The sequence below is a fragment of the Dipodomys spectabilis genome, unplaced genomic scaffold (genome assembly GCF_019054845.1).
Source record: "Dipodomys spectabilis isolate Male_0828 unplaced genomic scaffold, ASM1905484v1 ptg000477l, whole genome shotgun sequence".
NCBI classification, from domain to species: domain Eukaryota; kingdom Metazoa; phylum Chordata; class Mammalia; order Rodentia; family Heteromyidae; genus Dipodomys; species Dipodomys spectabilis.
Window position 1 is genome coordinate 1,811,230 of NW_024871154.1, and position 26,095 is coordinate 1,837,324.

Below are 26,095 nucleotides of genomic sequence, written 5' to 3' on the forward strand. Positions count from 1 at the left end.
ATTCCCCTGGCCCTGGTTATTTTTTACATAGAGTTCTACTTTATGCTTGGACTGACCTGGACTTGTATTTATGCTTTCCCTGTAGCTTGGAATGAGAGGCCTGCCCCACTGAGTGTGGCTGGATTTTTTTTGTTTTTATTTTTGTTTTTTTGTGGTGCTGGATGGAACCTGGGAGATATCACACATGTTAGGCAATCCCTGTACTACTGAGCTACACCCTCCCAGCCTGAGAATGTGCATTTTAAGGAAGCAACTCATGAGCTGTGGGGCTGGAGAACTCATGTGGGGAACGTGGGCACAGAGAAGAGATCTCAGAACCTTTTTTTCCAAGAAGGCAGTGCTCCAGCTGCCTGGGATGGCAGGGTGTGGCAAGGTAGAGAGTGGGGATGAAACAAAATTTACACTAACATCAGCTACCACCATGGTAGGCTCGACTATACCCAGTCCCATGCTAAGCATCACACCAGCACCTGCCTCTAATCCTAAAACTCACTTAGGTTGATTTCCCTCTTCCTGTTCTACAAAAAAAGGAAAGCAGATGGCTGCTGGTGGCTCACTCCTGTAATCCCAGCTACTCAGTAGGCTGAGATCTGAGGAACCTAGTTTGAAGTCAGCCCTGGCAGAAAAGTCTATGAGACTCTTATCTCCAGTTAACCAGCAAAAAGCCAGAATAGAGGTGTGGCTCAAATGGTAGAATGCTACCCTTAGTGAAAAAGCCAAGCCAGAGTGAGAGGCCCTGAGTTTAAGACCCTGTACCAGCACTTCAAAAAAGAAAAAAAAAGTGGAGAGCAAGATCAGATCCACAGAACAGCATTGGCAAAGTATGTATTAAGGCTTTGCAACTTCCACCCCCAGCCCTTGCTACCACTCAGACGTGACAAGCAGCTGGCGGACTGGGGCCCACCCACCACAGGTGTCATGTGCTCCTTTGGGCAGCTGGCAATGCAGTTCTGTAGCTTCTCAAGCCACCAGGTTAGGAAGAGCCAGTTCTGAGACATGAAGCCAGGTTTACCCATACAGTGCTGCTCTCTTGATCTCAATTGCCATCCACTTTGGGCTCATATCAACCAGAAGGCTTGGCAGAGGCTTCCTCTCATGTTAGAAACTAGTACCAGAGCTGGTTGTGATGGCACATGCCTAAAATCCTAGCACTCGGGAGGTATAGGCAGGAAGATGTCAAATATGAGACCAGCTTGGGCTGTATAAACAGATACTGTTTCAAAGGGGGGGGTGGGGTGGAGGGGACACCAGTCCTGCTGGGCACTGGTGGCTCATGCCTATAATCCTAGCCTCTCAGGAAGCTGAGTTCTGAGGATCACGTTTCAAAGCCAGCCCGGGCAATTAAGTCGTGAGACTCTTATCTCCAATTAACCACCAAAAAAACAGAAATGGTGCTGTGGCTCAAGTGATAGAGCTGTTGCCTTGAGCTGAAGAGCTCAGAGACAGCACCCAGGCCCAAAGATCAAGGCCCAGGACCAGGGGGGGGGCAAAAAGACACCAGTCACAGTGCTTTCTATAACAATTCTGTGACGAAAGTGTCATCACGATCTTCCTTTACAAATGAGTAAACTGAGACCAGTTTGTTTGGGTAACATGTAAGATTTGTCCAGTCATATTGTCTCATACGTAATTATAGCAAGGTGTGTAGTGATTCTCAGAGAAAGAACATCCCAATTTCTGCTACATGTCTATTTTTTATTCAATATATTAAATATATTAATCAGAAAAGTCACATACTATAAATTCAGGAAAAATACACAAATATAAATGTCAGAATCTGTCATTTGTCTTCCTCCTCGAGTGACAGTCTATGTACATGTGGAAGGAGGTTGGGAAGAGAGGGAGTTGAAAGAGGCTGGAAAGGCTTGCCCAAGGCTGGTGGAGGGTCCCCATCCCTTCCTCCCAACCCCGACCTCAACCTCTTCCTTCCTGTATTTACAGCAGCATTTGGCTTATTTACAGCAGGGTGGCATATGTTAAAAATGATTTATCTTACAAAAAAAATGAAGGCCAGGGCTGGGCTAGGGGATAAGACAAATTGTGGGGTCACCCCTGTGAATGCATCCCCTCCCACAGAACTTGAGCTCCCTGCCAACCTCCTGAAGTAGGTGAGGAGGAAGGACAGTTGGCAGCTCAGATCCAGGCTAGGAGATGCTCTGGGGGTCCGTGGGCTCAAGGCACGTGGGGTGGTGTAAGAGTGTACAGATATGTATGCACACACGTTCAGGGCTGGAGTCAGAAGGGCAGTGTGTCCATAAAGATCTTGTCAACAATTGGTGGAGGGGGCACCAAGTCCTCCAGCTTGAGGTAGAAGATGCGCTGCAGGCCCTGGGTACACAGGGTCCGCAGCTCAGGCAGTTTGCCCAGCAGACGTGACAAGCAGCTGGCCGGCTGGGGCTCACCCGCCACAGCTGCCATGTGCTCCTTTAGGCAGCTGGCAATGCGGTTCTGTAGCTCCTCCACCCGCCTTGGCTCCTGCAGCCCATGCCGATCTGTGGGGAGGATGTAGGATTAGCCTCTCAACTGAAGACAGACACCCAGGGGACCCAGCGTCCTCCGGGCCTCTAAACTTTCAGCCATTTTCCAGTTCATCTGGCACTTAGCAAAGGTACCATTGCCATAAGGAGCCCAGTGTGTGTGTGTGTGCGTGTGTGTGTGTGTGTTAAGGAGCCCAGTGTGTGCGTGTGTGCGTGTCTGTGTGTGTTAAGGAGCCCAGTGTGTGCATGTGTGCGTGTGTGCGTGTGTGTGTGCGTGTGTGTGTGTATGTGTGTTAAGGAGCCCAGTGTGTGCGTGTGTGTGTGTTAAGGAGCCCAGTGTGTGTGTGTGTGTGTGTGTGTGTGTGTGTGTGTGTGTGTGTGTGTGTGTGTATGTACTGGGGCTTGAACTCAGGGCCTCATGCTCTCTCAAGGTTAGTGTTCTACCACTTGAACCACAGATCCATTTTTGACTTTTTGTTGACTAGAGAAAAAAAAGGTCTCACAGACTTTTCTGCCTGGGCTAGCTTATAAATGTGATCTTCAGATCTCAGTCTCCTGAGTCACTAAGATTGCAAGAGTAAGCCACCAATGCCCAGCACACAGAAACCCACTTTAAGCCTCATATGCCAAAGGAGAGGGCCCAGAGGGTTTGTATGACTTGTCCAAGCTGGCAAATATGAAATCAAACCTAGGCCAGGATTTGCGGTGGAGGCCAGGGGTTTGTCCAAAGTATTCTGAGAGGCCTTTGGGTGCAGCAGAAGGGCCTTAGGACTTCCTCCAGGTGAGAGCTACCCTCAGACTTCCCCACCCTCTCTTCAGCCACAGCTTCTTTGATTTCAGTCTATATAGATGGATCCCTTGTAAAATTTAAGTGATAAAAGGGGCAGGACAGATCTTGAAACTCTGCAAAATAACCAAAGAGATCTGAAAACGTCTCCATAAAGTCCAGTCTGCACTGGGGGAAGTCAGTGGTGCCCCCCACCCCAGCAAAGAGTGACTGGAGGCAACATAAGGCAGGCTGAGGGGTACATATCATGCTGTTATGCATAACCCAGGTGGTGGTTACACACGTCCAGTTTGTGAAAATGTATCATGTGTGCATTTTCTGCATGCCGCATAACTGTCAAGATGATTTTTTTTTTTGTCGGTTGTGGGCCTGAACTCTGGGCCTGGGCACTGTCCCTCAGCTCTTCAGCTCAAGGCTAGCGCTCTACCACTTGAGCCACAGCGCCACTTCCAGCTTTTTCTGCTTATGTAGTGCTGAGGAATCGAACCCAGGACCTCATGCATGCAAGGCAAGCACTCTACAACTGAGCCACCTTCCCAGCCATGTCAAGATGATTTTTTTAAACAAACCAAAATTCCAGGCCAGATATCAGCACCTATGATCATATCTTAGACATTTTGGGGCCGTTGAAAGGCTGGCTTGAAGCTGAGTGCTGGTGGTTCATGCCTGTTATTCTAGCTACTAAGGAGGCTGAGATCAGATGATAGAAGTTCAAAGCCAGCCCGGGCAGATAAATTAGAGACTCTTATCTCTAATTAACTGGTAAAAAGACAGAAGTAAAGGTATGGCTGAAGTAGTAGAGCACCAGCTGTGAGTGGAAAAGCCAAGGGCCCTATGCCCAGTACAGCATACAAAAATAAGTGTGTGTGTGTGTGTGAGAGAGAGAGAGAGAGAGAGAGAGAGAGAGGACACAGCTGAACCCTTCTCAATTCCTGTCACCCCTACTTTGCAGGTGGGTATGGCCACAAGACAAGGTAGAGACGCAGAAGTATTAAGTGCCAGCTCACCCAACACCCTAGGGCAGTGCCCCTCTAAGGACCATTCCTCTGTGTGTGTGTGTGTGTGTGTGTGTGTGTGTGTGTGTGTGTGTGCTGAGCAGGTTGTCAGGCTTGAAATCAGGGCCTGGGCACTGTCCCTGAGCTTCTTTTGCACAAGACCAGTGTTTGAGCCACAGGTCCATTTCTGACATTTTTAGTGATTAATTGGAGATGAGTCTTTTGGGCTTTCCTGCCCAGGCTGGCTTTGAACCTTGATCCTCAGACCTCAGCCTCATGAGTAACTAAGATTACAGGCGTGAGCCACCAGCATCTGGCCTAAAGACCATTCTTTATGCCCTGACAGCCCACTCCTTGGTACCAGGCACTCACCAGTGATGAGGACGAGAGCAGAGAGGCAAGAGAAGGCAGGGACATCAACAACCAGGCTGTGCAGGGACCGCGAGAAGGCTAGGATACTGTCAATCCAGTCGCCAAAGCCCCGGGCACACTGCAACCGGTGCAGCACCAGGCCTGAGCAGAAGATAAGCTTCCCTTCCCCTGGCTTAGACCTACAGGGAGGGGTGGAGACAATGTTCAGGGCTCAGGGTAGATTACAAACCGGGACAGCAGGGAAGGGCCTGGGAGAATGGCTGGCAGCTCACCGGTAGGCCAGACGGAGTATGAAGAGCTCCAAGAAGGCTGACTCCAGCAGCAGGTCCTGGTCACCTGGGGACAGCTCAGTAAAGCCTGGGATCTTCTCTGCCCACTTTCGGATAACATCCAGGGAACTTGAAAGCAGGTCATAGAACTGCTGCACATCACCAGCATCCTCCTTCCCAAAACGGGGCAGCACCAGCTCCTGGAACTGGTAGGGGTCCAGAGGTGAGCATCACAGGCAGGGCTACACTTGGATGCCAGATCCCGGAATGCAAATTAGGCTCTGGACCAGAATCATGGGCTTGCCTGTCAATTCTCACAAAGCCCAAGGCTATGGCTAAAGGTGCATTTCTCCAACCAACCCAAAGGGGACTCCTTCTTTATTCTGATCAGAGTGGTGACCTTTCCTACCATGCACAAAGGTACTGTGTTTGCTTGCAGCACCCTCCTGGAGCAGAGGCAGGGTAGGGCAGGGGCATAGCAGGGAGGAGGGCCCTCACCTTGGAGTAATCCAGTTTGGCAGTGCTGGGTCCTGAGTCCAGATGTGCCCGGACAAGGGAAGTGAGTAGATTGACAGGGGAGGTATCCAGGGTCTGTTTGGGTTTGGAAGGTAGTCGGCCCCGCCGCCCTTTCAGGCTGTCTGTCCGCACAACTGCAGAGAAATAAGCAGGGGTGAGGAAGGAAGGGATCTGAAGTGAATCATGCTATCTATCCCACACCTCACAGGGTCCAGAGTGCCAAGAACCCAGGCACTCTGGGTTCTTGGGGGGGGCAGCCCGCCCCCCCCCCCACCAACCACCCTCCCTTCAACGTATTGGCAGGTAGAAGATGCATCCAGCTCTTGGGTCCAGGGCTCCAAGTTGGGAATAGAAACAAGGGGCAGACATGCCCTTGCCGAGGACCCTGCCCGCCCCATCAGGCTGTTTTTGCCCCACTGGGCCCCATCCTGCCACCCACCTTCTTTCACCATGCCCACAGCCAGGCACTTCTGGAAGCGGCAGAACTGGCAGCGGTTCCGCCGCCTCTTGTCCACAGGGCAGTCCTTGTTCGCCAGGCAGATGTACTTGGCGCTTTTCTGCACTGTGCGCTGGGGGGGGGGGGCGGGGGGGGTACACGGAACAGGCTGTCAGATGGGTGGGGTGGGGAGGGGGAAGCCCAGGGGAGGGGACCGTCCTGCTTTGGACGCAGACAAAAGTGCTCTCTGTTCATAGCTATTTTTCTAACATTTGGGTGGCAGGGGAGGGAGAGATAGGAGGGTGGAGGGAGAAAAAAAACACTTGAAGACACCAAGGGCAATTTCTACCTCAGGAACAAGACCCCCCCCCAGGACCCAAGATTAGGGGTCTAGGGTCTCCCCAGCTGTCCAGACACCTGTATTTCTTAACTACCTGTCTGTCCACATCTGCCCTTTTCCTGGGGGCAGCCTGGAGAGGACTGAGCGGTTGGGGGTGGGGACAAGAAGCAAAGCAGGCACCCAGCATGGGGGACAAACACACAGCCTGTTCCCAAATCCACCCCCAGCCCTCAAGAACCAAATCCCTGCCAGGATCCTTTCATCTTGTGCCAGGAACACAAGTGCCTGGGGCCCCTTCCCACCAGGACCTTGGAGCAGGACAGAGAACCAGAGAGTGCCCACTAAAATACCCTCTCCTAGGTACCACGGCAGCCTGCACCCTCTACCCCTATCCCACCCTCCCTCCAGCTCTCTGGGGTCTAAAAGATTGTGTATGCTCTAATGAGCAAAAGGTCCCGGCCCCTGTGTCTGTGGGTCCCTGGAAGGTAGCCCACCTGGCAGGCCTCTCTCCTTCCTGCATGACAGGACTATCTAGGAGAGACTATCACAGATCCCCCTTTCTCCCCAAAAGAAGGATCAGACCACACTGTCCCCACTTAGAACCCAATGCTGTGCTCCAGGGAGCCTGATACCTTGAAGAAGCCCTTGCAGCCCTCACAGGTGCGGACCCCGTAATGCTGGCACGAAGCGTTGTCCCCACAAACAGCACAGCGGCCCTCACTTCCACCTGGAGCCCCGCTCCGGGCCTTGGCAGAAGTCATGGGTGCATCCAGCAACCCTGAGCTGTCGAGGTGTGGGGAAGTGGGTGCCAAGCCTGAGAAAGTAGCTGGCATGGAATAGCTCTCTCCTTCTCCCAGCTGGTGGGCAGCCTGGGACGGGAACAACTTCAGGGAACTTTGGGCCAGGCTAGGACTGGGACCAGTGGGAGGACTGAAGGAAAAGAAGGCTGGCTGTGGGGGCCCAGCAGCTTTGGGCAGCTGCTCTGTCCATGCCCGCAGGCCTTCGTAAGTCTGGTTAGGGGAGAAGTGGCCAAATGAGCCATCCCAGGGAGAGAGCTGGGGTGGCTGGAAGCTGGGTGTGGATGGGGACGGCGCTGAGCAGGGGCTTCCATAGTAGTCAGAGCCACTGGAGGACAGGGTCTCATCGAGTGGGCCGCTCAAGGTGCCAGGGTAGCAGCCGTACACCTGGAAGTCCTCCAACTTGAAGGAAGCAGAGGCAGGCGAGGTGGCGGAGGATGAGGAAGTAGAGGAGGCAGAGGAGGTGGAAGAGCATGGCTGGGCCGTCCCTGGCAGCTGGTAGAGGAAGGTGTCAAACTCTCCAGTGTAGCCGTCCATGAAGGTGCTGAAGCTGGGCAGAGCAGTGGGGGCAGTGGGAGCTGCCTCAGGGCTGGCTAGGTCCATGGTGGGCTTGCTGAGCTCAGGGGTCAGGGAGTCACTGGCCAGATGGTCACGTGGTCCTGGACTCGGGGCTGGTGTCCCATATTGGGCTTGGATACAGGGCATCTCTAGAGAGGGAAGAGATCCAAAGGAAGGTAGGGAGGAGTCAATGAGCGAAGCCTGAGGCCTACTCTCAAAGGACAGGCCTGGGGCAGGCAAGAGTAAGCTCAGAGACAGGACAGAGGTACCAGGGCCACAGCCCCTTCCCCCCTCCCCTAACTCAGGAATTCCGACTTCGGGCCTAAACTCTATCTCAGTCTTATGTGCCACAAAGCCCATGGGCCGAGACCCAGTCTGAGTGGGCTCAGTCGAAAAGCCAGCCACACCCCAGTGGGCCTGGGAACCCAGGGAAGGCAGCCGGCCAGCATCTCTCCATTAGAACAGGGGGAAGCTGTGTTCCTCCAGCCCTGCCCTCCCCACCAGGGAAGGCATGGGTGGGACTAGAGGGGGTGGATGGGAGAGGCAGGCAGACTACAGAGCCTCAGCCCAGCCCCCAGGAGTAGATTCCTTGTTTCTCCAACCAAGCATTTCCTGGGAATATTCCCAGGCACACCCCAGTTTCTACATACCCCTTCTTCACCTCCCCCCACAGTATACGGGGAGACATACATCCTGGAAATGGAAGAGGGACTAGGAAGTAAAGGCCCAGCTGTCCAAGAAGTGATCTAAGTAGCAATGAAGTATCTGGAACTTGTCCCCTGTCCCTACCCCCACAATGCAGGCTGAACAAAAGGTAGCAGAGCCCACGTGTACCCTAGTCCTGCCATCTGGGGCAGCACCCACTCTGTACTGCCTAGGATGCTTCCAGAAACAAAACAGAAGGGAACCCAGGCCTTCTTGGTGTCCCTAGTTCCCCAGGGGATTGGGTAACATGGCTCCAGACCTCTAAATGCCATATGCTGAAAGGTGGCCAAGGGCAGTCCCTAAGAGGAATTCCTCTGCCATCCCTGGTTATTATGAGAACTCAGAGTCCAGCAGAAGACATAATGGTGATTATGCTGGGCAGAGAAGCCTGTTAGAGAGTGCAAGGGAGGCCCCCTGCCCCTGCCTGGGTTCCTCCTCTACCTCAACATCTGTGCCCTGAAGCACTGAGGGGCTCAGACAGTGGGGCTCACACACACCCAATTCTGAGGCCCCTGAAAGGACAGAGATAGAGTATCAGAGGGAGACCTTAAATTCACAGACTGTTAAAAAAAAAATCTCCTACAGGAGGCTCCAGGATCCAGTCTCTGTCTCCTACCCTCCAGGTCTGGGGTCTACATAGTTCTAGCCTCCCTAGTCAGGCAGGCAAGCTACCTAAGAAAGCAAGCTGGAACAGAGAATGACAGTGATCCAAGGCCAAAAGGTGTCACCACCTTCTAGCCAAGAGTCTAGAAAGCTGTTTTCCCAAACCCAGGGACTCTGGACAGGGCAGCCCCACCCCGGGCATTACACTCACTTGTTCAAATAGAGCCCCTGGAATAGGAGCTCTGACTCCACCTGCCCAGTGGCATTGCCTAGAGGCACAAAGCCCTCTCAGGAGATGTAAGGGGCCCTGTCTTCCTGCAGTCAGACAGCCTTGGACAGCAATGAGTTGGGGGTGGAGGAAGAAAGGTGGCAGCCACGCAATACTGGGCATTCATTCCAGCTTTATTCAAATCCTGTTTCTCCACTTGGACGTCCTACATCCGGATCAACCCTTCCCCACCTCCTCCCTCCCTTCATGCAGGTACACAGGCTACAGAAGATATGAACCTACATAGGGGGGAGGGGGAGTTCCCTCAGGGAGGAGGAAGAGGCGGGGTTGAAAGAGGGAGTGGGAGAATCCGGCTTCAGGCAGGTCCTGGTAACAATGTGATTTGCACCTGTTAGGCTTGAGCAAGCCTCAGGGTGCACCCTACCTGAAAGATACACTGGGGACCATTGAGGGAGGGGTACAGAGGTCTGGGGGAGGCAGCTGGGATGGTAGACAGGTACCCCAAGGAACGCCCCAGTAGTAGGAAGACTCCCAACAGGGCAACTTCCATGAAGAGTTCCCAAGAAAGAGGGTTTACATGAACACACACATGCACGCGCGCGCACACACACACACACACACACACACACACACACACACACTATCCAAGCCACAGGTAAAACAACCCTCCCTGTGCTTCTGGATACCCTGACCCTAAGAAAGCTTACTGTAGCACACAGTAAAGCAACTTTCCACAGTTCAGCCTCTACCCAGCCATTTCCTTCAGGAGTTGCCAGGTCTCCCATACAGTTCAGGCAGAAAGGTGCGGGGAGGGGCGGGGGGGGGGGGGGGGGGGGGGAAATCCCTAAAAAAATAAACCTCCAGTCCATAAAGCATTACGAAAACAACAGAGGCTTGAGGAGCCTGGGAAGGAGACCCTTGTGGAAATCCAGTCCTAGTTGGGAGTTGGATGGATCTGAGCGAGAGATGAAACTGTTTAATTCTCCCACAGTATACTGAGCCCCCACCTCCACCCCCATCAGCACCCAAATCCACACAGCAAGGTGTATATGGGCACTTGGGCACCGAGGCTAGCCATCTGTTGTTAGCCGAGCCTGCGCTCACTCTGGATGCCAACCCCAACTTCCCGTGCCTTCCACCTTGCAGCTAACTTCACTCTAACCCTCCCAGGGACCTACATACACTGTCAATTCCTGACACGGATCCTCACGTCAACCTTCAACGCCAGAGCTGCACACACACACACACACACACACACACACCCCTCCTGCAAGCTGACCCTACCACGTCCTTTCTTCCCGCGCGCACATCCATCTCCTTCGCACATGAAAAAAAAAAAAAAGAAAAGCAAAAGCAGATGCACACACTTTTCCCAAAGAAGACACCTACCCGGCCAGCTCCCGTTTCTCCCACCCGGTACCAGCACCCGAGTGGCAGTCCGGTCCCGCGTGCGTGCGCTCCGCGGCGATCCTCCTCCTCCTCGCACACTCCTTTTCACGCACCCATGCAACTTTCGCAGCCTCTGCCACTGGGGCTCCACCGGCGAGCCGGACCCTCCTCTTAAGGGCTCCGTGACGCACGGGGAGGGGCGGGGGCGCCACTGACGCACGCGGGCCCGGCGAGCTTTGGCCATACAAGGGCGCGGGGGGCGGCGCGGTTCCGGCGGGAGGCGGCCAGGGGGGGAGGCGCGGGGACGGAGAGCCCGAGGAGGCGGGGCGCAGGGGGCGGGGCGAGGGGGGCCTGGAATGTCTGCGCGCGTGACGCACGCGGGGTTCCATTGACGCAGGGAGCGCGGAGCGTTTGATCTATAAATAGTCTCCCCGCGCGCCCCGCAGCGCCGGCTAAAAATAGCAGCTCTACTAAGGGCTCCCCACGCGGGACCCACGATGTGGACAGGGGGGGCCCCCCCAACACCCGAAATAACTGGCCTCGAAGGCCAGAGCCCAAAGTGGGGGCGCTCCAGAGCCGCGTCTACAGGGCTTTCCCGGACCTGGATACTTCACCTTCTGGCCGGTCCCGGGAGCCACCTCGCCCGGTCCCTAGGGCCCCACCCCCACCCCCAGCTCTGCCCTTCCTCGGAACCCCCCCTCCCAGCTCATCCATAAGATTTTTGGGTGTCGCCCTCTGCTGCTGCTGCTGCTGCTGCTGCTGCTGCTGCTGGCAGCCAAGGCAGGCTAAGGGATGGGGCAGGGCACACCCTTGGGGAGTCTGCACCCCAACCCAAGCCCTAGGCACAGCATATGCTCTTGTCACGCCTTGCCTTATCCGGGGAACATCAGCCAGAGCCTTGGTGAGCAATAGGCACCTGGCCTTCAAACTCCCTTTCCCTAGGGCAGGGGTTTGCCAGCTCCCCGCTGGGCCAGTGGGTTCTGCATCACGTGCTGATTTTGGTTTCTCAACAGTCTTAGCCCTGAGCCCCTTACAGGATGGATGCACTGTCGTTGGGGAATTACCGCTTTCTGAACCGTGTGGGGCCTGAGAAATCTTTTCAACTTTGTGCCAACTCTTCCTCATTTTATAAACAGGTTCGGAGAAACAGTGACACTTGCTCAAGGTCACACTGCAACAGGATGGCACCTTATGGGGGTAGAACCCAAATCCACCCACACTGCATGCCCAGGGACTTTTACCAAAACTCTGGGCCTCTTCCATCATCGAGGAGTACCCACCTGCTGGGTACAGCAGGAAAGGGTCTGCCAGGGTTGTATCAGGGTACAGGGCAGGCTGCAGGTACCAGCAGACTTCTCTGGTCCAGCTGTCACCCCTCCACCTGCCCCATGCTTGGAGAACCTAACTGGCAAGGTAAGGGAGGAAGAAGGGCTAACTGGTAAGGAGAGAGGCCCCCACCCATTCCCCTTTTCCTCTGCAAGACAATGACTTAAGGAGCATCTGCTCCTACTGGGCCAGCGCCCACCTCATCTGGTCACTCCTTTATGGCACTTCCTTCTGCCCCTGAGCACTGCAGGTGACACTTCCATTGTCACCTCCCTTTACAAGCTACCCACACCTTGTCTCTAACCCCCACTTCCACCCCAAATCCCACAAATCATCAAAAATCATCATCTAGACCAAGCTGATCATCTCTGTGTCCCCTGTTGGCCACCCCATCTCAAGTCCCGACGCCTACATGTAACATTTTTCCTGAATTCCCATCCCTAAGTGCAGCAGACTGAGTGGGTGAACCCAATAACACCCCCCCCCCACACACACACACATACACACTTCTGGCCCAAGTCCCTGACTCCCGTATGAAGCTGGATGCAGGGGGCTCACACCTGTAACACTGTCTACTCAAAGAGGGTGAAAACTAAGCTGGGTGCCTCTGGCTCATGCCCGCAATCCTAACTACTCAGGAAGCTGAGATCTGAGGATTGCCATTCAAAGCCAGCCAGGGCAAGAAAGTCCGTGAGTCTCCAATAAGCCACTAGAAAACTGGCAGAAAAGTCCCTGAGCAAAATTAACATCAATGATGTTAATCAAAATGACAAGTTGGAAGCCAGGTGCTGGTTGCTCACGCCTCTAATGCTAGCTACTCAGAGAACTGTGATCTGAGGATCACGGTTCAGAGCCAGGCTGGGCAGGAAAGTCTGTGGGACTCTTGTCTCTAACTAGCCACAAGAAAACCGAAAGTGGCGCTGTGGCTCAAAGTGGTAGAGCACTATCAAGCCCCATGACTGGCAAAAAAAAAAAAAAAACCAAGTTGGAGCTGAACACTGGTGACTCAAGCCTGCAATCCTAGCTACTAAGGAGGCTAAGATCTTAAGAATGATGGTTCAAGGCCAACCCAACCAGGAAGTCTGTGAGACTCTTATTTCCAATTAACCACCAAAAAAATTGGAAGTGGCAGAACACTAGCCTTGAGCAAAAAATAGTTTAGGGTCAGTGCTCAGGCCTTGAGTTCAAACCCTATCAACACACACACACACACACACACACACACACACACACACACACACACACACACACACACCACATACTGAATACTGAGGAAAGCTCCCTTGAGGCAGGTATGGTATGGTAGCACAGGCCTCTAATGCCAACACGGGAAATTAAAGTAGGGGGAGTCTGAGTCTGAGGCCAGCATATACCATATAGAAAAACCCATTTCAAAAAAAAAAAAAGTTTCCTTTGGGGCCTGGGATATAGCTCAGAGGTAGAGTACTTTTCTAGTATTTGCAGCCTTGTCTTCTATCCCCACTACTAAGAAAAAAGGAAGGAAAGAAGAAGGACAAGAAAAAAAATAAACACTTTTAACCATCATGTCCCCACTTCAAATCCTCACTGTCCACCACAAGTGGTAAAGCCTTCATATGATACTGATCTCATCCAGTTATCTGGTCAGAACCTGCCAGAGCTCCCCCAACCAGCATGCAGTGTCATGTGGATGAGTCTAAGAGCACTCAGTTCTCCAAAACCATCTTTCAAAGCCCTTAAGGCCACTGTATGAAGGTGAAGTGCAAGTAGACCAGGGACAACCGGACCCATCCAGGACCCCCACTTCAGCTGAAGGCTCTCTTCTTCTAGGTTTGTTTTGGGGATTTTTGTTTGTTTCTTTTTTTGTCAGTCCTGGGGCTTGAACTCAGGGCCTGAGTGCTGTCCCTGAACTTCTTTTGCTCAAGGTTGGCACTCTACCACTTGAGCCACAGCACCACTTCTGGCTTTTGTTGGTGGTGGTGGTCGTGGTCATGGGGCTTGAACTCTGGTCCTGGGTGCTGTCCCTCAGTTCTTCAGCTCAAGGCTAGTGCTCTGCCACTTGAGCCACAGCACCACTTCTGGCTTTTTCTGCTTATGTGGTGCTGGGAAATCGAACCTAGGGCATCGTGTATGCAAGGCAAGCACTCTACAACTAACCTACCTTCCAGCCCCTCTTCTAGGGTTTTTTTTTTTGGGGGGGGGTCCGGTCGTGGGGCCTGAACTCTGGGCCTGGGCGCTGTCCCTCAGCTCTTCAGCTCAAGCCTAGCGCTCTACCACTTGAGCCACTGTACCACTTCTGGCTTTTTTCTTTTTTGCTTATGTGGTGCTGAGGAATCGAACCCAGGGCCTCAGGCATGCAAGGCAAGCGCTCTACCACTGAGCCATCTTCCCAGCCCCTCTTCTAGGGTTTTTGCACAAGATTTGCTTGGGTTTTTGTGGAATCCTTTTGTAGAAAAAGCCACCAATATTTTTGCTTTGTTTTGTTTTTGGCTGGTTGCTCATGCCTAACTACTCAGGAGGTTGAGAGCTGGGGATCCTGGTTTAAAGCCAGCTGGGGCTAAAAAGTCTGTGAGACTCTTATGTCCAATTAAACATCAAATGACCAGAATTGGAGGTATGGCTCAAGTGGTAGACTGAGAGACAAACACCCAGGACCTGAGTTCAAACCCAGTACCAGAAGAAAAAAAAAAAAAAAAGCTTGGCACCAGTGGCTCATGCCTATAATCCTACTTTGGAGGCTGAAATCTGAGGATCTTGGTTTGAAACCAGCCTGGGCAGGAAAGTCTAAGACACTCTTATCTCCAATTAACCAACAAGCTGGAAGTAGAGAAGTGGTAACAGTCCTCAGGCCTTGAGTTCAAGCCCTAAGACTAGCACCAAAAAACACACCACCACCACCAACAACAACAACAAAATAAACAGCTCAAATAGAGGGAAAAGGAACAAGTAATGATAGAAAAATATCTAAAACTAGAGATGAGGACCTGAAAGTAAGTCCAGACTATGGAGAGACACAGGGAGGACAGGAAAAGATGTCATATTGGAGACAAAAACCAGCATCACTCAGTAAGTCCCCAGGTCCTAGGCCAATCAACTTTATCACCCAACCCTCAATACAGTCCTGGAGTTAATCCTTCCCCCTTCATTCCCTCTACTGGCTCCTGACAATCCTCCAAGCCTTGGTCTCCTAAACTATCCTTCTGGACCAGCCCAATTCTTCATAAACACTTCTCACTGGGGTGAGGAGAAGGGGTACCAATCAAGGTCGGACCTGGGACCAAGGTACCTCATATGCATTCTTCCATGTAAGGCTCAAGAGGAAACAGAAGCTCAGAGGTAGGTTCATTCTACATCCTCTAAACCATTTTCATATCCACCCACTACCTTGAGTCTGACCTCCAGAGGCAGTGGCTGCTGGCCCCCTTGAGCTTGATTCTTGTAAGTGTACACAGCTTATAGCAGGTGCCTACAAGGGCTTTTTGGTGGGACTGGAAGCATTCGAGTTCTTGAGGTGGATGATGATGACTTACTTAAGTCACCATAAGTCATCAAACTCCTATGCTGTGTGCACTTTTCTGAATGTAGGTTATACTCCTCTTCCTCCCCATAAAAAAAAAAAAGCTTATTCTCCAAACAGCCGTGTCTAAGGGGAGTCATATTTATTTAAATGAACGCAAATGTAGCTGGAATTGACTGAGTTCAAATTCATTCAAGTATTCAAGTTTCGGAAATCAAAGATGCCCTTTCTAATTTTGTGTGTGTTCTATCAACAAATACTCACCACAGCTAGAGTTGGGAGAGGCTGCAAAGTCCGAAATTTGGAAGGTGTCCCTATGCTGTCAATACAGGGTGTTTGGGACCCAGGGACTCTTATGCTCAGACATGACCTCTTACTCCCCCACCAGTGTGTGAACAAGAGGGAAAAAGCAGTCTTGCCTGGGACTTAAGAAACAAAGGACTTCCACTCATTTGGTTGAATCACTACTAAATAACCCCATGCTGCTGATCACATGTATGGTGTATATGTGTACACCGGAGGAAAAACAGGAGGACGACACAGAACTAGAGGGAATCAGGGAAAAACATACAACAGCAGGACCCATCAACTGCACTGGACATTGACCAAAATGAACTAAGCAACTCAATGGCAGCGATGGGAGGGAGGGAACAAGTGGGAAAGAGGGAACAGCTGATGCTATGCAAAACAAAAGAAATGTACATATCACCCAATGTGGAAGAAATAACTGTATGGCAAAACTCATAGAACTCATAAATGCTACAGACCATGATGATTTGTCCTATGAAAGTTAGAATGTGTTTGTGACTTTAACTAAGCTTCCTTATCCCATAATACTGTGAAATTTGGGAAATTATGTAACCACTTAATCACAATAAAAAATTTGAAAAAAAAAAAAAAAAGCAGTCTTGCCAATCTCCAGTGGCTCACGCCTGTTATCCTAGCTACTCAGGAGGCTGAGATCTGGAGGATCAAGGTTCAAACCCAACTGGGGCAGGAAAGTCTGTGAGACTCCATCTCCAAAATCACCAGCAGGGCTGGAGACATGGCTCAAACAGTAGAGCACCCAGCTCAAGGCCCTGAGTTCAAACTCCAGTATCAAAATCCAAACCAACAAAAACCCCATTGTCCCTTTGCAGGAAGATCTTCTGTGCCTCCTCAACCCTAATTTGCTGAGAGCAATGTTTGCCATCATCCCCAGTAAAGAGGGTAGATGTGGAGTTGGATGACCACTCCTATACTGCTAGGTAGTGGGCAAGGCCTACTGGACTAGGCCCCTCCCTTACTAAGCAGAGGGCAGGAACCTGCCCCACTTTCACCAAACCCATCCCCACCCACAGCCTCCATGCTCTCCCCAGAGGGGTAGGCAGAGGGACCAGCCTTGCTTCCCCCCAGGGAGCTTCCCCTTCTCAGCCCCAGGGCCTCCTGCCAAGCCTGACCCAGCCACTTCCTCTTCCTGGCCTGGCAGCGGGCGGGGGATTTGTTCTGTGGGCAAGGAAGTGCTACCTGCTGTCCCAGGGGCTTCCCATGACAGCTCTGGGAACTAGGGGTCAGGAGCCCAGACCTCTGACTCTTATCTCCTGGCCCTCATCCAGACCCTGCAACAGACATGTTTCCTCAGAAATAGGTCACAAATGAGGCAGGTTAAGCACTTCCCTATCCCCAATCTTCAGCATGAAGCAAAGATGGAAAAGGTATCAGAGGCATCTTGTACCAACAGCCAGCAAGCTTGCTTGTTATATGGCCAGCATCTGAGCTCTTCTAAGACAGTTTCTCCATCTGCCCAAGGCAGACAACATCATAAATCCTGCTGGGCACAAGATTCAGCTCACTAAGGGAAGAAGAAACTAACACTGAAATGGAGTATGGTCCAAGGCCTGGTTTCCAGGGGACTGAAGCAGAATACTGAGGCAAACAGGGGACAGGTGGGGACACACACACACACACACACACACACACACACACACACACACACACACACGGCCAAACTAGGGAGCTAGCATCTCTCCCTCTCCAAGAGCTAAACAGTAACCTCATCCCCTCTTCTCCCCCTTCCAAGGCTGAGTGAGAGAAAATACAAGCATGCCTAGAGATGGGGCTCTTCCTAGCATGGGAAAATTCCACTCTGTATGCAGCAAGTGCTCAAATCATACTCTGGTGAAAGCTGGTTAGTTCAGGAAGTCAGGCTAAGAGACACAGAAGCTAACTCTAGTCCAGCCATTCTTCCATCCCTAACTACCTTGGCAGACCAGAAGAAATTAACATGCAATGTAAAAGAATAAGGTCAGATTTCAAGAACAGTCAGGCAGAGCTGGAAAGCACAGACAAGATCACAGAGTTCCTCTGGGAAAGGTTGCCCTGTTCCTCATTAGCACCCTCCTTACAGCTTCCTTGGTGCCCCTCAGTCTGTTCAGCTCCTAGTCAGCTTCCACCCTCCACCCCCATCTCCCCCCACCCCAGACACACACCTTTGGAGAATCCCCCACCATCTTGCAAAATGTTCCCACTCCCTAAATTCTCTGCTCAAGATCTCCACCCAGCCTCCTTGGGCAAAACTTCAAATTCCAAAATTAAAAAAAAAAGAACACCTCTGATAACAAGTCCCAGCCGGAAAGCCTGATGTACTTTCCTATTGTTAAAGTATTTTTAGTGTAAGCTCTGGATTCGTTTAGAGGCTCACGTTCTGAAAAGGGAAACTTTTTTTTTAAGAGCCGAGAAGGAGGAGAGCCCAGAGCCTCCCACAGAAGAGGCTGCTGCTCATTCCGCCCTGCCCAAAGTCCCTGGCCTACATCCTAAGCAGCATGATTGCGGCCAGCCCTGTCTCTTACGCACCAAAAACAGCTGGGAAGGCACCAGGCAAGGAGAAGCTAAAGACCGAGGGACAGTGGGAGCCAAGCCCCTGACCTAGACACTCAGACTCAGCCAGCTATGGGGGCTTGAGACTATCTTCTAAGAGCAATCATGAGATATTCCATGGACACAGTGCCCCTCCTCCTTGAGCAAACCAGGACCTCCTCTGAGCCAGGTGGATCAAAGGGGCTAAGACCCTGTGGGCAGTCCCCAAGGAAGAAGGGAACTGTCACCTGTCTGTTTCCACACTTCTCCATTCTCAATTCCAGAATGTTCCCAAAGCCATCACTCAATCCATCACTCAACTCCAACCAAGTTACACTACTCCTCAGGGTCATACACTACTCCTCAGGGTCATTAACCACTCTGCTTCCTTCTTTGACCCCTTTTCTCAAAGCCAAAGGATTTGACACACTGGTCACAAAGGGTAAAAAAATCCAAACAGCCCAACCCCAGTGCCTCAGTGTCCCCATTCACAAGACTCACCAGCTCTCCTCCTTTGGATTTTCCTTAACAAAGAGAGAATCCAGGGTTGGTAGGACACTTCTGCAGCCTCAAGGAGCCCAGAAGGGAGACGTGACTGCCCAGTCAGCCTGTCTGAGCAGGCTGAGCAGGCTCTGGATGTGGAACTGCCTCCAAGCCAGCATGTCCTTCTCTGTTTATATAGCAGAAACCAGAGCTGGCCTCCGGGGACAGGGGGAGCTGCCCTCGGGGCTCTCTTGGCTGGAGCCTGACTTTGGCCCAGGTCAGCAAGAGCCCAAAATAGTCAGCTGACGGGAGCCCCGGACGGAATGAGCGTGACCCTGGGCTCATGCCCGGACCTGGCAGACAGGTGCCCACGTCACAAGACCAGCAGCTCTAGCACTCACGGGGGCCCCGGCTGGCAGCCCCTCAGGGTGGCCTTGGCAATAAGTACAGCATGGGAGTTCCACCCCGTTGCAACCATCACTCAGACAACGGGGTAAACATGAGGAATTCTGCTGCTGTGTACTCAGAGGCAAGGCTGGGTGCTTGGAAAGCCAAGCCAGAGCCATGGGTAGGAGTAGGGGCCGACTATAAGAGAGAGACAGACACCTGGCCACTGCTGTCATCTTGACTCACGTGCTTCCCAAGTCTAGATCTCCGGCTGACCAGGGACACCTGCCTCTTCCACTTACAGTAATTCCTCTCCCCTGTCCCCAGCCCAAGGTTAGTTGCATGGAGCCTGTGGCCAACAGAAAGCCAGATGCATGCTCAGCCTAGCTCCCAGAAGCCCTGCTTCCCAGGTCTTCCCTTCCCTGGAAGCCTCAGCCTCTCCCCAACCTGGGACATTGCACTCTACACACCAGCTCCACATACAGTAACAGGATTGGGAGTGGGAAGCTGGGTTTGGGGTGGTGTAGTGGGGGAGACACCGAGCAATCCTACTTCAGCTGGGATCTCATAAGCCTGGAGGGCTGTGGCTGAGAGATGGCTCTCTGTCCCAGGAACAGAGAGAAGGAATTCCAGAGCCCCTGTCCAAGGTGTGGAAATTCAAGTCCAGTTCCTTCAAGCATGGTAACCTTAGGCCCATCTGAATAACTCAAGTCTCCAAGGAAAGGCCTGGTGAATATCCTCTCCACTCATCCACAGATCATCTTGTAGCCTTTCTGGAAGCTCCCTAGACCAGGCAAGGTATCTCCTCCCTGCCTGCCCCCCTCACCTCTCACAACTGGCCTCTGGGTTTGCGAAGAACATACAACAGACAGGAACCTAGACTTGGCTCTATGCTGCCTGTGGTAGGATCTACACAAGTCATTTTTCCCTCTGTACCTGGCTTTCTCCTTAAGGAAAGAGGAAAGATAGCTGGCTAAGGCCCCTCCAACCCTGACCACATGTTGGGATTTTCTTCTCAAAGATCCTGAATGAAGCCGAGTGCCTGTGGCTCAGACCTGTGATCCTCACTACTCAGAAGGCTGAGACCTGAGGATCGCAGTTCAAGGCCAAGCTGGGCAGGAAAGTCTGTGAGACTCTTATCTCCAGTTAGACACCCAAGAAAGTCGAAAGTGAAGCAGTGGCAGAGTACCAGCCTTGAGAAGGAAGGGGAAAAAAAAGCTATGTGAGAATACGAGATCCTGAGTTCAAGTTACAGTACCAGCACCAAAAAAAAAAAAAAAAATGATTCTAAATAAATAGTGAGGAGCCTGGTCCTACCTCCCATTCCAGAGGCCACTACTCCACACTAGAGACTCCTCAGGAACTACAGGCAAGGGTACACTCTCTTGGTGCAGGTTCCAACCTAGAAACAATCCCCTTGCCCCATGTCTCCATGCCCCTATCACATTCCCAACCCTAAGATACCTCCCTCCCCCACCCCCTTCAGTTTCCTAGCTGTTTTGCCCCCTCTGGCACTACCCATGACATGAGGGCCCAACACCACCAGCCTAACCCCTTAAGGAAATAAGGCTTCCCCGTCCCCACCCCCGCACCCCTTTAGAAGTCGGGTCTTCCCACGCTGAGGACCTCCTGAGAACTTTGCCTGCCACCTCTGCAGGGCTTCCCCCCTGGTCCCCCAAACCACATCCACTTCCCGCAGCTCCACGCCCTCCTCTGCCCCCACTTGCTTACAAGCCCAAGAGTACACATAGGACAGCAGCAGGAACTTACCACTTTAGATGAACCAACAGGCCTTGATCAACATTCACACCACCGCTTCTGACTTCAGGGCCCAGCAGAAGGAGCCAGGATACCAGGGAGGGGCAGGGGCTGGCCTCCATCCTCCATGGCCTATGGAGAGAGAGTTGGTGTGAATGACAAGAAATCAGCCATCAGGGACATGTCCTGGAGACAGCACAACCAGAAAACAGGGGTGGCAATAGGGCAAGTACCAGGCCAGAAGAGGAAAAGCCAGTTTCAGGTCTTTCCTGGGAGTCCATGCCCCCAGAGAGGGGAATTCGAGGTGGCCAGGAGCCTTGGGTAGCACCTGGGCATCTCAGCACAGAGAAGCATGTCAGCATTTGTCTCCTACCCAGTCCTGTGGGCACACAGGACATTTGATCAGCAGAGAAAAGGCAGCTAAAAAACAAGAGCAGAATCACCCAGCCCTACCAGGCTCTAATTCAGCCCCCAATATTTCAGAGTCTCCCAGAGGGCAAAGCCAGCCTTCTAAGCTGAACAGGAGAGATTCTTAGGAACCCTGTTCGAAAAGAGGAAGACCTGGAGTTTGGAGCTAAAGAAATCTGATAAGGGATACACAATGGAATTCTATGCCTCCATCAGAAAGAATGACCTTGCCCCATTTGTTAGGAAATGGAAAGGCTTGGAAAAAATTATATTAAGTGAAGTAAGCCAGGCCCAAAGAAACATAGGTCCCATGGTTTCCCTTATTTGCAATATCTAGTATATGTATGAGTCAAGCAGAAAAGGTCAGATAAGGTGATGTTAGGGAAATGAACCCTAAGAGATGTATTCAAATGTTTTTTTCTTTCATTCAATTGTTTCTAACCCATTTATAAGATTATTTCTTTGTTGCTTTGTATGTCCCTCCTCCATAGTATAACCCCGGCTTTCACTGTATTTGATGTCGGTATAATTTGTGGAGGGGAAGGGGAAAAACAAATCCTTTAAATAGGGATACAGGTGGACCCATTGCAACAATGAGATGTACAAGCCGTTATGTTGAAAACGAACTTTACAACTTTGGTGCGGGGGGGGGGGGCCGCGGGGAGGATTGGGGGGCAGGGGGAGGATGGGAAGGGATGGGAAGGGGAAACAAAGGAGGAGTCTACAATGCTTGATAAGAAATGTACTCATCATCTTGCCCCTGTAATTGTAACCCCTCTGTACAGTATTTTCACAATTAAAAAAAATCTGATAAGGGGAAGGGTTGGGGGGAGTTCTAGACTATCTAGGTTCAAATACTAGCTCTAGCACTTATTCCTGGTAGATTACATAATCCCTTCCTGCCTCTAGTTTCTTATCTGCAAAAAATGACAATCTATAACTGACATCTCAAAAACTAGCACCTGCTGGGTTATCATCAGACTTAAAATGAACTAATGTGTATAAAGACTTGAAACAGGGCTAGATGAGACATATATAGGCAGGTGCAATGGCTCACGCCTGTAATCCTAGCTACTCAGCAGCCTGAGATATGTGGATCACAGTTCAAAGCCAGCCTAGGCAGGGAAGTCCATAAAACTCTTATCTCTAAGTAAGCACCAAAAGATCTGGAAGTGGAGCGGTGGCTCAAGTGTTAGAGCACTAGCCTTGAGCAACAAAGCTCAGGGACAACATCCAAGCCCTGAGTTCAAGCCCCAGGACTGGCATACACCACACACACACACAAACACACACACACACACACACACACACAGCTAACCACAGACCCTGGTTTCTTTACCACTCTAGGTACGTGGCTTCTCCTTTCAGAGTAGAAGCCAACTATGTACCCCATCTCTTCAGCTCTTCCCCCCCAAACCTGCCTCTCCAAAGATCCCTTAAGCCAGGGCACCCTGACCCCCACCTGCCCTCCCTTCTCCCACCTCATTCAGTGGTATCCCCTCTCCTGGCCCAGTGTGTGAATAGGACCAGCCACAGTGTGGCCCTGACTACTATTAGACTGGGCTTCAGGCTGAGATGAGGTGTGGGAAAAGAGAAGTCAAAGTTTCTGTGGTGGGTGGTGGAAAGAGCAGGGAGGAGGAAGACCTCAAGGGCAGGTCACAGGCTTCCTCTGGCCCCTGACCTCTGCCCCAGGTCCCTTGGTTAAGTGAAGTTCCTCTGGCATGTGATACCCAGGCTCTACAAGCCCATCCATGGGCTTGGGGGTTAGGGAGGCTGTGGAGGTAAGGAGCAGGAAGTGAAGGCCTCAGCAGAAGAGGGAGGGAGGGGCAGGTGGCTGAGACAGCTGGAGCACTTCCAACCCCAAACAGAAAGCAAATGGAGACAAAACCTGTCACTGCCTATGTACCACCTGCTTCCCAGTGTGACTGCCACCCTCCCATCCTCCAGAAACAGGCCTGGAGTTCTTCCAACCTCCCTTTCAGGCAGGGAGGGCCAAACACCGCTTCTCATTGTCAAGCCCATCCAGATCTTCCCTGCCTGTGGCCAAGAACAGGGCCAGAGCCTGCCCCCAGTTAGCACCTAGATGATGAGTCACTGCACGATGGAACAGGTATCTGATCTCGTTTCCTGTCCCAAATCAAAATTCCCTCCTAACAGTCACACTGCCAGCATCTCTTGAGAATATACTGTGAGCTAGGCAGTGGGTCACAAACAGCACAAGACCCAGGACTGGGCAAACTAAGATCCTGGGGCCCCAGGTACAAGGAGATAAGCAAGATCGATTCCAATCAGCACTGTGCAGAGACTAAACCCTGGGCTGACGCAGGGTCTAAGAAGGATCAGAGGAGAAAGCCACCCAAGAAAAGGGATGGAGCATTAAGCCAACTCTTCAGAACCTGGCTTTACTTCCTTTCCCTCCTCACCTCTTCTCCCCTTTCTTTCCTACCTATGGCCTTGGCTATTCCCTCTGCTGGGGAAGTCCCTGTCCCAGTCCCTCTGTCTGGCTCCCTCTCCACCCATTACGTTTCCGATCTCACCTCCTCAAAGAGCTTCCATCCCATCCCCACATAAATAGCATAGAACTGCGGTTCTTTTTAAAGCTTATCTCTATCTGCCTAACTAGAAAGCAAGGATGTTGTCTGTCGTCTGTCTGTCTCAGCACTGCAGCCTTCTGTCTCAAATTCAGCTCAACACTAGAAAGTAGAAGAGAATGAGGGACGGGAGGGGCACCACCCCCCACCCACCCCCACACCTGCACTACAACTAGAAGAAGACTATTATTGAGAACACTGCCCTAAGGAGATGTCCCTCTTCCATTTTAGAGCAAATCTGACAGAAGTTCTGTTCTTGAATCACAATCTTGGCTCCAAAGGTGAGGAGCCCTTAGAGCCCCCTGCGTGAACCCAGCAGAAATCTCTGTCTAGTCCTTTCTGTGAAACATATAAATGGTAACTCCCCTTGCAACAAGACATGGATGACGGACTTTCTGCAGATCTGATGGCCCCTTGGGTACAGCTCTATTTTGGCCAATGCCCTCCAACTGCCAGAAATGGGTATATCATAAAGCTTGATCATATGATGATAAGAAGTTGGCCACTCACACAAGTAGAAAATTTTGACAATGCTGGGATTAGAAACTAGGTGCCCAACCAGGGAGTCCTAGGCCAGCCAACCCTCCTGCCCCTCCATGGAGTGGTGTAGTGGGGTAGGCTTGATTGCACAGAGCGGTCACAGGGAGGCCTGCTGGAGAGCCAATAGAATCTGAGGGCCTAGGTTGGTAAAGGCTTTTGAGCCAGGCCTAGTACCTGAACTCTGAGGTGATAGTCATACCTCAAGCATAAGCTCCAATATTTCTCATCCATCACATTTATTTAAAGTGGGTTTCTTCTGTTCCCACACTATCATCTGCAACCTTGATTTTATCCTACTGTACTGTCATTCCCCACAACTCTGGGGGCATTGCGGAGTCAAGTCGGCTGGCTTTTTGCTTCTCTCTTTCTCTTTCCTTCCTTTCTTCATCTCCTTCCTTCCTTTCTTCATCTCTTTCCCTCCCTCCTTCCTTCCTTCCTTCCTTCCTTCCTTCCTCTTTTTCTTTCGTGCCAGGACTGGACTTGAACTCAGGTCCAAGTGCCGTCCCTTGGCTTTTTCACTCTAGGCTGCGCACTCTGACCATCTGAGCCACACCTCTACTTCTCTGACTTTTTGCTTGTAAACTGGAAATAAGAATCTCACAGGCTGGGAATGTGGCTTGGAGGTAAGAGTGCTTGCCTAGCATGCATGAAGCCCTGGGTTCCATTCCTCAGTACTACATAACAGTAAAGGCTGGCAGTGGCACTGTGGCTCAAGTGGTAGAGTGCTACCCTTGAGCAAAAGAAGCTCAGGAACAGTGCCCAGGCCCTGGGTTCAAGCCCCAGGACTGGAAAAAGGAAAAAAAGAAAAGAAAAGAAAAGAATCTCACAGACTTGCCTGCTGGCTTTGGACTGAGCTCCCAGGGCTGGCTTTGAACTTCCATCCTCAGAGCTCAGCCTCCCGAGTAGACAGGATTACAGGCGTGAGCTATCAGCCGCTGGCTTCATTTTTAGGTCTTCATCCAAGTCACTGAGCTAAAGTCCATTTGTAAAGGGTTTAGGATCAGGCCTTAGAGTTACCTCCAGACAAATCACAGTCAGCAGACAAGACCCAGCCCTAGTCCCTCAGCAATCTTTGGGTCCATCTATTGGGAATCTGCCTACCGAGGTTAGCTTGCGTTTTCCCTAGTACTTGACCCAACTTGAACCAAAACTTCACTTAAGCCACCTCAGTGTGCAGCATCTCCCCCCTGCAGGGTCTCCTATCAGATGCCAAGGTGCAAAATGGGTTTGCCCCCTGCCCACCACACACACACACACACACACACACACACACACACACACACACACACACGGAGTGTTAGACCACGTCTTGGAGACAAGATCTGAGCGGCATCCCAGCAGAGCGGGCTCCACGCAGCCTGTCCAGGCTTGGATGCTCCCCTGGTCCACGAAGGGCTGCCCCGCGCCAGGCGGGTCCCTGCGGACTAGGTCTGCTGGCAGCCGGGCTCTGGAGCTCCTGGAACCCGTTCCCGCAGCCGGCGGGGAAATGGAAGGAATTTCTCTGGCCTGGCCACATCCAGCGCCCCTCAAGGGCCAAACCCCACCCTTGGCGGGCTGGGGTGAGAGAGAGCTGGCCGTCGCCCCCGGAGCTGATCGCAGCCAGGGGATCCCGACTGGGGATCGAGTCTCAATCCCCACCCCCCGGCTCCCGGAGCGATCGCGACTCCAAGAGGGGCTCCTGATCTCCCCCTCCACCCCCCGCCCCACACACACACCCGGGCACCGCCTCGCCCCTCCCTGGACCTGCCCACGTCCCGCCTCACCTGGCCCGGTGGGCTCCTCTGGCCCGGATCGCGCC

General features: G+C 52.1%; 1 protein-coding gene across 2 annotated transcripts; it reads right to left on the bottom strand.

Moving 5' to 3' along the window:
* Positions 1-1,674: 1,674 nt before the first annotated feature.
* Nr4a1 (nuclear receptor subfamily 4 group A member 1) lies at positions 1,675-26,095 on the bottom strand. Of its 2 annotated transcripts, XM_042668825.1 has the most exons (8): positions 26,061-26,095; positions 20,771-20,890; positions 6,825-7,696; positions 5,856-5,985; positions 5,399-5,550; positions 4,904-5,106; positions 4,632-4,810; positions 1,675-2,492 (listed from the first exon to the last, which is right to left on the bottom strand). In XM_042668825.1, the coding sequence occupies exons 3-8, from the start codon at positions 7,692-7,694 to the stop codon at positions 2,236-2,238; spliced, it is 1,791 nt and encodes a 596-aa protein (XP_042524759.1). In that variant the 5' UTR covers positions 7,695-7,696; positions 20,771-20,890; positions 26,061-26,095; the 3' UTR covers positions 1,675-2,235. The 2 variants fall into 2 exon arrangements, with proteins under 2 accessions (XP_042524759.1, XP_042524758.1); XM_042668824.1 differs by lacking the exons at positions 20,771-20,890; positions 26,061-26,095 and adding an exon at positions 10,474-10,601.

What these genes read in the sequence shown, in the direction of transcription:
- Nr4a1 (XM_042668825.1), bottom strand. Translation starts at nt 7,694, where the DNA reads ATGCCCTGTATCCAAGCCCAATATGGGACACCAGCCCCGAGTCCAGGA. An exon ending in GCTGCAAGGGCTTCTTCAAG is followed by an intron (nt 5,986 to 6,824) that starts GTATCAGGCTCC and finishes CCCCCCCCCCAG; the next exon opens with CGCACAGTGCAGAAAAGCGC. An exon ending in CCAAACTGGATTACTCCAAG is followed by an intron (nt 5,107 to 5,398) that starts GTGAGGGCCCTC and finishes GACCCCTACCAG; the next exon opens with TTCCAGGAGCTGGTGCTGCC.